We start from the raw sequence: 14,498 nt of genomic DNA, 5'->3' as shown, positions 1-14,498 counted from the left end.
AGTGAGTCACTGCTGGATTGACGCACTTCCTCCAGAAAGTTCCCAGTTCCAGAGTAGTTTTTTTTGTGAACTTTGCAATCCCCCCAGATTTTAATAAATGTGGCTAACACAGCAGATGCATTCAATTCATCCAGCTATTCCCCCCCCCAAATATAATTAAGCTCTGGATGCAGCAAAACAAGTCACATCAGAGGCTGCATATTCATCTTTTAGCAGCTCTGTAGCAGAGCAAAGCCAACTCACACAATTCACATTAAAACAAATCCCATTCCGCACTATTGTGAACATATCAGCAATTCTAAAAGTTTGTCTAATTTGAGTGAGCCATGTGTTTGAGAGAGAGAGAGAGAGAGAGAGAGAGAGAGAGAGAGAGAGAGAGAGAGAGAGAGAGAGAGCCTGTACAGATAACAACTCTCCATCATTTTGACGTGTTAGTCACAAAATCGTGTCTCAAACAGTTCCCTCACACAAGATGTGACTGGTTATGTGACCGAGAAGGCTACGGATGATTCACCAGCGCTGAGAGTCACCCAGAGGCGTTGGATGTTGTTGGTACTGACGAACTGTGAGGCGAACAGGATGCAAAGCACCTCTCTAAAATAAATAAAAGCACTTGACCCCTCAACAACACCAGTGTGCTCATGGAGCTAATCTCCAAATCTGACTTATTTCTCATGTGTATTCAGATACACAATGATTCATTCGCTTTCCTTGTGTTTCACTGCAGCATATATTAAATGTGAGATTGTGCATGTGTGAATTATATTTTCTTCCACAGTCTTCAACGCTCAAAATTTTGGTTCAACAAGCGGTTTCTCATTTTAAATTTCTCTTTTTTTCAGTGTATCCTCTCCTTGTGTGCTTATATCCACATCTAGAAGGAAAGTAACTGAATGAGCAGAACATCCACATTAACTGATGACTTTAATTACTCAGTCATATAAATCTCTAAAACCCGACAAGCTGTCCCTGCATGGGGAAAAAAAAATGTGATGCACAATATTCATTTTTCCAATTACATAATCAAACTACAAGCTGTTCTCCCTGGGAGTGCACAGAAGGCACAGCAGTGCTTGAACACAAGTGAGGAAGTTGGGGGTTTGCAGGCATGCATGGTCACTAAACTCAGAGCTGGCAGGAGGAGGTCTTCCACTATGTGGTATTTTTGCTTATCACTTCCAGTGATCCTGAAGAAGGATGCGGGTTTTAGCAGTTTTCTCCCCATAAGATTATTTCTCTTCTCTCTGGGTGGTTTTTCAGCAGTGCAGTTCAGTACGGTACCAATAGTTCATTTTCATTTCTTAATCATCAGCTGTGCAAACAAAAGTGTGTGGTTTCCTTCCTTCCTAAAATATGTAACTGAAACTAATAATTGGTGACTGTAAATTGTTCTATTCAATCCAGAATCTGTACTGGAATCTGCTGCAGTCCTCCTTCACCCTGAGTTGGCCAAAGCAGCATAAATGGATGATTTGATGCATAGTCTGTGGTGGAAGAAATTACTGAAAATAAAATGCTGTAACAGATATAACAGATGATAAGTGATAGTAGTAGCCAGCACAATACATTTCTGAAAGATGACATACTGCTTGTGCCGGCTTGTGAGCAAAAATGGCACCATAACTGCATTAACAGGGCTAATACTTTCCCTAAAATCCAATCGATGCCTTAAAATATTAAAGGTAGTCATCAAAAATAGATTCAACAAACAAAAACACAGAAACAGATGATAAACAACCACCTCCCCGAGAACATGTAGATCACCTTGAGTTCGCATCACACACAAAAAGAATAAAAAACTGTCATTTGATTATTAAAATAGATCCTTATCATCACCGGCTGATCAGTTATTTATGCTCGCTCTGTGTTGTTTACCACATCCAGGCTTGTGCCTCTGCAACATTCTATTCTGTTTTCCTCCTGGCCGTGAACATCTTTCAGCCTTTCACAGAGAAAGCAGAAAGTTACAGCTGTAACTGAAAGCTTGATCCCTTTGCAGTCCTTGAAATTACTAAAGCACTAAGTACAAACGTCATCTTGTGTCTGTATGGTTCTGCAGTAAATCTCTTTTTTTCCAAGTGTCCTTTTTTTTCAACCGAGGAAAACTGACGATGGTGAGATTAAACCGTCCTACTATCAGACAAGACCACAGTTCCTTAAAAAAAAATAAAAATAACACACAATAGTTTTAATTAACCACCGGAAGGCCACTCGGCTCCAAACGACAAACTAGAACCATAGAGAAAAAAAAGCTGTTCGCAAGAGGATTACATTTTACTGACAGCCGTGCATTCTTGTTGAGGGAAGTGCCATGTGAAGAAGGACAGACAAAAGGTCTGATTAATTCATAAACTTCGGTCTGAGCCCGGCTGTTGGCAGTGACTCATTCAGGGGGGCTGGGATGAAATAGATGGAAATATAGTGGGTGGTCCTGGGATAAAAGGAGCAAAGAAGGGTGACTGATGCTGAAGGGAGACTGGACTTCTTCTTTTTTTTTTTTTCCTTCTTCTGTTATAGAGCGTGTCTACCTACAGTATCTGTCTGCCTCTAATCGTCTCTGAGACATAAATACTCGGCAGGGTACGGCTCAGTCGTCTCTCTCCTGATGCGAGGCCGGCTGAGAACAGCAAGCACACGTTCGTTAAAACACACATGCTTCCTAAACACATGTCCTCGTGTGGTACATGTGGACAAACGCAGCGGCCCATCACCCGCTAACCTGAGCCAACACAGCGATAGCAGCACTATCTCGTCTGGTGATTAAGTAAATGCAGCCTCTAAAGAGTAAGAAGCTACTCTCAGGCCATTAGTCAAGAAGATAACGGCCCTACACCCTGTACTGCGCCACTCAGCAGTATCTGCAGTCCTCGTTGGCCTCACTCTTCTCCTCACAGCTGGAGACACAAAGTACAGAGACAACGGGAGAACAAAAAAAAAAAAAAAAAAAAAGTGGCGCAATCCAAATTTAAAGCGGACGCGGCTCGCCGGCGCAACATGTGAAGGCAACGTCGGACGGACACGCGATGTATTTATACACTGCAGCAAGCCCAAGAAATGATATCTTATCAAGATTTTGTGCGTGTGTGTGTTTTTGTGTGTGCTTATGAATGTTAATGCACTGTGATGGTGTGAGAAGAGGGATCCCACATGTGGGCCGGGCTTATCACTTTGGATTTGCCAGACCGGAGTGAGCGCACAGGCCTCCGCCGCTGCAGCCATCCACCGGGACGACTCCATGAATTGCTCATTCTAGCACATCACAGGCAGTAACACTGTGCTCTCCGCTCATGAACCGATCCTCCACACTGCCGTATGCTTTCAGTCACTTATACATTTTTCTTTCCCCCTACTTCCAATATGTCTCCTGGAGGACGTTAAGAAGCCGCATGATTTACAGCTATTATGGAGCATTTTGTGAAAACAAGTCTCTGCATATTTCGGTTTGATGAATGCCGTGAGTCATCACAAAAACAGAGACAAATTAGCACAAAAACAACGGGAACATTTGCATGAAATAAATTCGTGTAATGATTATGCGCTCCCATTGTTCTGAATGTCTGCTCGTTTTCGGAGACGGCTCCGTTGGCTGATATCAAAAAGTAAGAACGCCCCAAGGAAGATGACCTTTGTTGACATTTTTCCCCCCATCGAACATTTGATCCCATGCAAAACCGTGACTTCTCATTCATGTGACATTATAACACAAGTGCCGCTTCAAATTAACATCTTGATTGCACATAATTTACATTTATCTTCATAGTAAAATAAACTAAATGATGTAATATAGTTGGATCACATAGCTTAATGAGGCCTGATTGATGATATTTGTTTAACTGTTTCATTCTAACAAAGAGAAAGAGTTTTAGATTAATTATCATCATCTCTAGCACACATTTCAGTCTGCTTTGCTTCACAGGCCCTTCGCAGTCTGTGGCTCAAGCTTTCTGCGGCGCAAATGATCCTGCCACACAGGGGGCTGCAAATTAACCTTTTACACCACTTCCCTTTCATATTGATTTGCATACAAGAAAAGGAAACGTTTCCGATTCGCTGTGAACAAGAGCAGCCGTCACGCAGTACAAATGCAACGAGCTGTTCATAATTAAGTTTCATTCAAATATGAATGAGATCGTGATCAAAGTAACATTAAAAAAAAATTCTGTGTTTGTCTAATTTTGTGCACGAACTGAACTGAAATTAAATGATGCAAATTTGTGTGTTGCAAACAGAGATGGATAATGTCTGTTTGGATGAATAACACATGTTCGCTGGTATCGAACTCGCTTGGGCAACTCATCGCCTCCCAGCAAAAATAGGGAGTGGAATACAAAGTTGTGATGTTGAGGAAGGCTGACATTTGCACCTCGGGCCCGATGCCTCTGAGCAGTCAGTGTGCATGTGGAGCGCAGGGATGTTCGTCGCGGGCAGAAGACTTCTACAGGCGAGCATTTACAATCAGCGTGACCCAGGAGGCTTGTGCACACTTCCACACTATCACATCACTCCGAGAGGAGCGACCGCAGTCCGCTTGACCCCGAATCAAGAAGAAGAAAGGAAGGATTACAAATACAGTAAAACATAGCTTGGAAGAAAAAAAAAAAAAATCAAACCCGAGGAGGTCGAGGGAAGTGGACAACAAGCAGAAGCCGTCTTCATGGTTTTCTCACAGTACGGTATAAAATACCTTCATTATTATCCGAGATCAGGTAGGAAAACTCACAAGTAATAATAATAGTAAACAATGTTATGACTGATTAGTTAATATGATTTGTGAGAAGTTGGAACTGTAGCAACTAACGTGGGCCTCGGTATCAACATGCAAACGCAAATCTAACAAAAAAAAAAAACAAACTTTACTTTATGCAGCTGCTTCTGTCGGATTTGTTTCTATTTTTTGTGAAAACTGCAGAGAAAATTGTCACACGGTGCTTTTAAATGCGGTAATTAAAAACATGCAGTTTAAACAGCATCGCTGTTTTATTAATAATCTACATAAATTCACAGTCTCTGCGTATTTACGCTACAGTGTAGCTCGCTGAAGCTCACCAACAAGCCCACTCTCATCTTTTACCCAACAGACTCAGATTTCAGTGCATTTTTTTCCCCATCATGATCATTAATTGTGTTCTAATGATAGCTCACAGAGGAGAGCTGTCACAGCGTCACAGTGAGGTTCACACTGGATGGCAGCGGGGAAACTCTTACTGAGCTTGATTTACAGTATTTCAGCAGGTCCTGCCATTTATTAAGTGGGAACCATTTCTACACATGTAGAAAAAGAAAAAAAAAAGCACTAATAAAGTGTTTTTTCCTTGAGTAGTTTTCTTCCAATGGTAATATCAAGTTTAATTTGATCACTTTAGTACAACACCTACTTCTGTGAATTTCACATCAAAATTATCGACTTACTGAAATAAAATTTAAGGCAATATCTCTGGATTTAAAAAAAACAGACAACACAAGTCCAGGATGTTTACATGTCAGTTATAGACAGCAAAAATAGATTCTTTGTGTTTAGCTACAGACAAGCTTTTACTTTGAAACAAACTCTGCAAGTCAAAATTTTTTGGGACAAAACTTGTCACAAAATCAGATTGCTAAAATAAGTAACAGACACACTCATAAACTACAAACAGGGCATCCTCTCTATACACATCTTGTCAGCCTCAGATGGAAACACTTCACGCTTCAGTTTTTAAGCATTCTTAAGTGTTTCCTAGTGCCGTCGCATGTCTTTCCGTGGTCAACAATAACACTGCGAACACATGATCCTCTGGCGTATTCATCGGCTCGTCTCATGCACAGCTGATGGAAGGAGGACAAGAGGGAGACTCCACCACGGGTGGAAGGAAGGCGCCTATCAGATGTCATGTCCGTGGCGGGGAGGACTGGATAAAAGCGAACGTTATGACGCCGTCGGTGAACCTCGGTGAGAAATGTTTGAGAAACGACCGGAGAGAAAGAAAATACTCTTCTTCAATTTGGTTACAACTGATTGAATCTACCAAAAGAAAAGAAAAAATCAGCCAGAATTAACAGTTGCATGGATAGAAATAAACTTCAGAGATTTACAATCCATTGTTTCCTGATCCAGCCATGTCTTGTAGTGGTAAATCTGCGACTTTAATCACTGTACACCGCACATGGGCTCAATGGGAAGTTTGACAAGCAAGTGTTTCCTCATTTGTAACGACAAGCTCGGAAAGTCGAGCTCAGCAAACGTTCAACTGGAAGACCGCATTAGATATACAATCCCGACTCCAAAAATAACAAAGGAAGGAGAAAAAAAGAGCAATACTTACAACCATACCATTTAGGGACACCCAGCAGTCAGGGGGGAAGTCTTGGAGGAGAGGCACCAGATACTGTAGACAGCCATCCCAGTGGCACAGGAGCAGCATCATCCCTATCAAATTAAATATTCTTACCACAGCACTAGCCAGGTCATAGGTCATATGGAAAATCTGCCGGAGAGAAACACAGAAGGAGAAAAAGAGGGAGAGTTCAGTTAGACTTCCTCGACGTCCGCCCAGACTCCGGTAACACACCAAGTACAAGTTCGGTTTTAACTGAACGAGACAATGGTCTGAATTTACATCTTTAGTACATTTACAATATCAAATGTGCTGGTATTTCAGAGCAACAACAAAAAAAGGCATAAAAAAAAAGAGTAAAAAGACACTTAAAACGCTCACAAAAGTACAAAGTCACCTTTGAAGCTGAGGGCATGGTGAGCCTGTTGTGTGTGTGTGTGTGTGTGTGTGTGTGTGTGTGTGTGTGTGTGTGTGTGTGTGTGTGTGTGTGTGTGTGTGTGTGCATCTCTGCACTCACAGATGTTGAGTTGTGCATAATTCAACATGGCTGCTTTCCAAAACAAACTGACCAGTGGAGGAAACACGCATGCAGCTCAGAGTCGGTAATACAGAGCGAGTGAGATGAATGAGGAAGAGGGAGGGCGGACCTCTGGAATAATTAGCTGGTGTGTGTGTGTGTGTGTGTGTGTGTGTGTGTGTGTGTGTGTGTGTGTGTGTGTTCCTGCACCATGTGCTCAGACAAGTGTTACACCTGGTGTGGCTCTTTAATTCAGAAGAGGAAAGTTTGAGAATAGAAAGTCATCAGCGGGGGTGAGTAAGCACATGCGCAGCGAGAGGCGGTTTCATTTACGTCCGATCTGGTCGAGGAGAATTGACTCACGCCTGGTTGGTCGTGGCTCTAATTTAGCGCTTCTCATTAGCATGCGAACCCCATTACTTATTTCCAGGTTGCTTATTCCTTAATCTCTCTCACACTGAAGCTCAATTCCTCCTTCTAAAAAAAAAAAAAAAAAAAAAAAAAAAAAAGTGTGGAAAAACACAACTGGTGATTGGTCCGTTTTGCATAATAAATCCGCCCCATTTCCCAGATTGTTGAATTGAGATATTATATTCCTCAGGTAATTACTATCTATTTTAGGTTAACGACTTTACATTAATCGCAAATTACCCGATATCCTCATCAGTGAGTGTGATTGCAGTTTAATTGGTTCACCAATATAATTATATGATTTTTACAAAAAGTAAGAAAAATGAAAAAAAAACAAGAGACCAACCTTTGTTTCTGTAATGGTAAAGAACAGGAAACTGAATAAATAACACCTGCTACCTTTAAAAATCTAGAATTTATGTGAGAAGAATGGAAATTGAGAGCATTTATTATGATTATTCAACTTCCTGTTCTTTTGAATTCTGGGATATACTGATAATTTTCAGATTTTTCAGTTTTATTTCATCAAAATCAAGCTGGAATACGGGCTTCACGCTGCCACATTTCTGAGTCAGTCTTTCCATTTGTATGCAACGTTACACTCCCACCCAACCCCAGGTGTTTTAAAAGCTCTTTGAATCCTCCTCTCCCCACCCCGGTCCATTGTGACTGTCCTGTAACCTTTTTTTTTTTTTTTTTTTTCCTGCACAAAGGACAGTGTCCACACACAGAACAGAGGCGAGAACAAGAGCCCGAGCTCATGCTCAGATCCCTCTGGGGTTCGTCTCATCCACGGGGGGATACAGCGCTCTGCCCTCAAACGCTAAAATTAGCCACTCGCTTACAGGACGGCGCTCTCAAAGCGCCCGGTATCTCCGGCTGCCTGCATCTGTACTCTTAATTTGGCGCGACGCTCACTTTCCCCTTCACATGCGCGAGTGTATATTTACATTCGTCGCAGCCTGATGACATAACAGGACAGATCAACAGACAGAGGGCAAAGGTCAACAGAGGCAGGGAGATAGCAATGTAAGTAAAGGCACACAGTCCTGGAGATCTTGCTAACAGGAAGCAACATTTTGAGCCCATCTCTGAATTATGAATAATGTGCGATCGATTGGCTGCACTTTCATTAAGCACAACCCGACAAAGTGGTAGAAGTAAAGGTAGCAGATCCAGGAGCTGCTTTAGTTTGCTGTAAAGTCTCTGTGACCTCTGGGTCATGCTGAGTCAGGGAGGCGAAATACAAAAAGATGTAGAAAGTCATTAACGCAGTGTGTGGGGTTTGTTTGGGTTTGGATTTCTGGAGCACGGCTTTGAAAAGTCTACTAGTGGCAGCTCGGAGCGCCAAGGTAGTGGTTTATTAATAGTGCAGTGACTGAATGAGGCTCCAGGTGTGGATCAGCGGTCAGGTATCCAGGATAAACACTGTACGGCACAAATTATTCAACAAAAAACAAGATCTCCTGATTCTGTTTACAGATCAGGACGAAACTGTAAAGTGAGGTGTACAGTCTAATGGTTAAAACTGCGATCTACAGCTTTAAATATCGATAAAAGACTTACAGCCTCCTGTATCAGCCAGAGTCTGCCCTAATCCAGCACTACAGAGATGATGTACTCTACAAGGACTTTTGGTCTTGCAGAAGGACAAAAGATTTCATGTCAAGGGGTCAAATAAATGAGAACCGACATCTTTCTTTTGGTTTAAATCTAAAACCCTCACTTTGATACAGAATCCTACTGCACAACAAAACCTACTGTGAAAGAGAAACAAAACCTAAAATATAATTCATGCATTGAAGCTATATTACTTAATCCTATTTATGTTTTCTTCCTATTTTACCTGGATTTTGTTTACTTAAAAAATCTATAATAAATACAGTTAAACCTAACATTTCTGCACATAGCACAAGAGTTTTTACATTATTATTTCACTTTTTATGTTTTACATTCCCGTTGTTTTAAATTCAGCTGTTTTATTCAACGTCATTTACTATTTTACAACCTTTTCCTGGCTTATTTTACTTCAGGCTGGTGTTTGTTTTCCTGTTGAATTTTTAATTTCACTTAATTTTATTACTAATGTAATAAAATGTGTGTGTGTGTGTGTGTGTGTGCGTGCTTGAGTGTGTGTGTTTGAAGTAACTAAAGGGCCAGTGTCTAATAAAACAATGAAGGAAATGTGTGTGTGTTGGAACATGGTGACAAATCCCCTGACAACCATGACAGTGATCATCATTATGTCATGATTTACATTTTTCATCGTCACATCTCTAATTAGTCATGATACCATGAACCTCAGTGCATTTGTACTTGACTACACAAGATCCAGTAATTAAGTGTGTCTGACCCTTTCATGTTAATAATTAGCTAGTAAGACTCAAACAAATGATACATAAAACCACAGAAAGAAGATTGAATCCAAACAGAAGATTGTTCAGGGTTTTTGTCAGAAGAGAAGCTTCTAGACGTCAAATTATTTCACATCCAAATATGTGGATATTAGGATCATAGATGAGCTCTGATCACTGATGTGGAGACAGCAGGCTGCCTTCTTTCAGTAGATTCAGTTCTAGATGTAAAAACACGATTAAACTGTACCTGTTTCTACTACATCTGTCATCAGGTCATTGCATCTTGCACTGCAGACCAGTTATTAAGTCGGCCGGCCTTCTTGCTACGGCCAGGGTTCGATGAGAGGCGCTCCGCACTCAGGGCTACAGAGCTGGAAAATGTTAATAAGTTTGTCAATGCTGATTTTCTGTAGATCAATTCAACTGCTTCAACATGTTTCTGTTTTTTTTTTTCTTTACAAGTTGCAGCATTCAAAAAACGCACATCACTTGTTTAAGATAGAAATGCTCTCAATTACACAGCGTTTAGCGCTCTAGCCTCATGTGGCCTCTTTATGGAGTTTGCATGTTTTCCCTGGGCGTCCATGCATTTTCGCAGGATACTCCAGGTTATTGGTGACTAGAAAACTGCCCACAGGTGTGAATGTGAGTGTGTATGTGTTTGCCTCTGTCTGCGTTTGCTCTGTAATGGACTGGTGATCTGCAGGCTGTGTAATCTGCCTTCAACCAGTCAGCCGGGATTAACTCGGCTCCCCTGTGATCCTGAACTGCATGAATGGAACAAAAGATGGACGGGCGGGAGCTTTTTTTTTTTATAGATTTGATGCACGAGTCTCATTTACTGCACTTTAGAAGTGAGTTGGAGATGTTTTCCACATCAGATTTACTGAACAAATCTCTCACAATGTGATCACCTCTCCGCATGGTCAAAGCTGCAGGATCCATCCAGCTTAACTTCTGTGCTGTCATCCAAGACTATTTGTGCAGCACTGTGGTCTGAACTGAGCTCTTCCTGTGTCAGTATTGATTTGATTTTGTGACCGTGACCTGGCTTGTCTGATCCTGCACCTTTTCTGTGAAATATCAGCTTCTTTTCTACTATCCAGTCAAAAGACCAATTCCCTGTCCTCTTTAATGATCTGACTTTATGTACGGCCACTATAAACTTTTCATACACTGCGAGACCACTGGCAAGGTGGCCCTGAAAGAGAGCCAAAAGCGCTGCCAATGCTCTCAGCTGGCATCGGCAAAATATAAGCTCAGAATTAAGTGCATCAAGCTTAAATTTGACTGTGGACCGGGGCATAGGTCAGCATAATCCACTAATACAGCAGAGACAAACAGCCAAGATGTGATATGATAGCGGCACAAAGTCGGATGCTGGCCGCGTCCCAGCAGCAAGCCGCATATTCACATTTGTGCATCCATTCAAAACTATCACTGAGCACACACACACACACACACACACACACACACACACACACACACACACACACACACACCACACACACACACACACACACACACACACACACACACACACAAAAACAACCTGTCAGGTATTAAATGATTACATAAACAAAGATATTCCTAGAAGAGAAGCAGTTATAATACAGCAACCAGAAGTCAAATTATTGTTTTCAATATTTTACATAATAGAAAGCCCGTGTGCCTCGCTGGAAATCATGCATGCGATCCGACATGCGTTTCATGTGAACTTCACATGAGCTTTACGTGACTGCAGACTGTCAGGTTGATGTATACTTCAGGCTGACATTTTGAATCGGATGTGCATTAAAAAGAAAAAAAAAGAGCATGCAGGAGAATTACTCATCATCAAGCTGTGGGCCTCGAACATGCAATTACAAAGTGTTCTTTATGCATCTTCAAATTGGACATGAGTGACCTCTGTTTGAGGTTAGTGGGGATTAGCATGGGACTAATTTGAGGGGATTAAATCCACCACTGGCTATTACATTGAGGGATGACAAAACTGCTTCCAGGAAAATCTGGAATTCTCCTGCTTAACATCGTCTTGTAAATCTCCTTTTGGATCTCTGTTGGTTTTCCTTAATCACAAAATTACAGTTGAACTTGGATTTGAAAAATCATATTATCATGTAATGAGAAATCCCCGGGACAGGGCAAGTCTGGGGCTTTCCTCTGATGTCTTCCTTTTACTAAACTCCGACAATAAAGTTTTTTTAGCTGCGAGACATTCAGTCTACCAGAAAAAAAAAAAATGTAAAGCAGCATAAATGTGCAACACTCAAAGCGGAATTCTATTTCCAAAGCTATACTCACCTTCAAAGATGAGCAGCACGCTGGAAGTAATGCTAATTCATGTGACTATATTGTGCACTGTGTAATCATGTTGATGTAAGTATAGTTCAGCAATAAATAAACATAAATGGAGTTGGCATTATTTCGGAGCTTGGGGCAACAAACTGTATGCTCTGAGAAGCTAATCAGTCTGCAGATCTGTTTATAATACAGACGAGAATAGACGAGACTCCACAAGAAGAGGAAGAGAACAAGCCCGCTCCGTCATGTCAGAGTGGTGTAAAAACTGTGGCAATGCAGTCCACATTAACAACTCTGCTGAATCTTTAGCGAACACATTTAGGTAATGAGGCCCAACAGTAATTTGTACCCAGAGACTTAATTAAAAGGCAGGTACTGATCAATCGGATCTTTAAACGGGCAGAAAACAAGCAGTGATCTATTAATAAAATAACACTTTAAAGAAGGGGGCATTATTTCGTCAGTGCTGGTACTGTGTGTGCCCGGCAAAGCGTGCTCTCCAAGGAAGAGTAATCAGATCCTTGATAAGCTAATCCTGCTTTTATTAAGTAATTGTTGCAGCAGCACTCATCCACTCCGCTGCTACTTAAATGCAGCTTAAGTAAAGAATGACAGCAGTATCACTGAAATGCACATAAAGTAAACATATTCAGTAGAAAACCCTCGATACTGAGTTAAGACATGATTCCCAATCACTTCGCACGACTGCATCTTATCTCTGATCTATCGGTGGGTAGACAATAGACGAAAGATTACAAAACACAATCGCATCCTCAGTTGTCCTTCCGGATATTGATTTAGCTGTGAGAAAAACAAAACATTTCTAACACGCGGACTTATCCCACACAGAATCCTGCCACGCTCCCCAGTCTGCACAGTTTCTCACACAAAGTGAAATATGTTTCGTGTTTTTTTTTTCTCCGGCAAGTGACATAAATCAGATTCACACACAAATGAGCTGGAAACAGCAGAATTGTGGAGAAAGTGGGCCAACGGAGAGTGAAACACACACCGAGAGCCACCCTGCGCTGCGACCCACTATCACCTTTAATCTAAAGTCAATCATAACAAAAAAATCACCAAGAAAACCTGCAAAAGTTGATCTAATTCATTTATTCATTCGCATATCCAATAATGCATCTGTCTATTTATTTTGCTGTGAAGCTCCAAATGTTTTTTTTTTTTCTTTCTTCCTTTCTCTGCTTCGGCTTTGATACGAATCCTGGAGCACATTTCATTTGCATATGTTTGAATGTGCCCTCCTGACCTCAGCAGATGCAAATTCTTGAGCATCAAATACAATCTGCTGAAGGTTTGAACACGTCACATGCAGATGTGTAAAAAAACGATGAGGCGAAACACGCGCTGCGGCCCGTGGTGTTGACGGACGCGCGAGGAACCCTGGGCCACTCGCCACTGTACTCCCAATCACTGGATTCACTTAACTGGAAAACCCGTCCCTCGGTAACGTGTCAATCATGAGTGGAAAAAAAAATACCCTTTCCTTCCCAAGCAGCCCTTCCCCACGAGAACGCCCGCCGCTCATCTGCTCCTTTTCCCATCACTTCTGTGTCCGTCAGCATTATTCTCCTGTTCTTGCACTAAGCACATCTAACTGTACGGCGAGCCTCGCTGCTTTGCCCGCCGTCTCACCCGCTCTGCGTCTATTTTGGTCTTGCGAGCGTGATAACCTCAACACTTCTGCACTGCCTTAATCTGCGCTCTACTATTCAGAGCAGCATTGGCAGAGGCAGCATCCTTTGGGGCAGGGGGGCTCACACAGCCACGGGGATCACATTTATGATGGGTTTTTTTTTTTTTTTTTGCAAGGGCTTCATTGGTGGATTGTTGGGGAATACTGTACTCCCATTGGCTTTGGACACAATTTGAAACGTTACATAAGAATCCTAGACTCCTTCTGTTAATGCTTGAATGTACTTTCACCAAAACAGTGTGTTAAGCCTTCTTTTTTAATGTAATCACACACATGCGGCATTATTTTAGGGATTAATACATGCAGTTATAATGTGTGGCATTAATTTATGCATATTTTTAACAGAAATTTCTTGAGAGGCTCATAAAAGCCTATCAGTGTGGGGAAGGCTGAGTGCACCAGGAGAACAAGTAAGTGTATTTATGGATGAATGTTCTATTGATTTGTACCTGTAACCTGAGCAGTGGTAACAAAATAACATCAGCTCGGCCCTAATAAATCATGTACGCTCAACTCTCCCAGCACAAGCAGTACTTATAGTCCAAACAGTGACACCTGTGCACGCGTAGCGCAGTGCTTCGAGAAAACTGCTGGGAAATAAATTCGGCAGGTGTGGACTGAGCATCGAAAAACACAAGAGCACCCAATGAAAAAGCGACTTCACCATGGGAATTTTTGGACACTTTGCAAGCGCGAATTGGGAAATCTAATCAGCACTTGTTCTGTAAAAAAAAGCTGAAATTCACTCATAAAACTAACAACAAACTGGCAGGAAAATCCAAATACATCATATAAATCATTTAACATTTTAAAAATTGCACATGAAATTTGTCAGAAGTTGGTATAAACAGCACATTTTATACATTCTTTGAATTATCTCT

At 41.5% G+C, this 14,498-nt stretch overlaps 1 protein-coding gene across 1 annotated transcript in view; it reads right to left on the bottom strand.

The window, feature by feature from the left end:
- The window catches only part of hcn1 (hyperpolarization activated cyclic nucleotide-gated potassium channel 1), a 65,040-nt gene that overhangs the window by 30,271 nt on the left and 20,271 nt on the right, over positions 1 to 14,498 (bottom strand). Inside the window, exon 3 of the mRNA XM_030085463.1 lies at positions 6,303 to 6,464. Coding sequence (XP_029941323.1) covers positions 6,303 to 6,464 — 162 coding nt within the window. The remainder of the gene's footprint in view (positions 1 to 6,302; positions 6,465 to 14,498) is intronic.

Source organism: Salarias fasciatus, assembly GCF_902148845.1.
Source record: "Salarias fasciatus chromosome 7 unlocalized genomic scaffold, fSalaFa1.1 super_scaffold_4, whole genome shotgun sequence".
Classification (NCBI taxonomy): domain Eukaryota; kingdom Metazoa; phylum Chordata; class Actinopteri; order Blenniiformes; family Blenniidae; genus Salarias; species Salarias fasciatus.
Note: the sequence above shows the minus strand (reverse complement) of the source record. Positions and strands in the feature narration are given on the sequence as shown.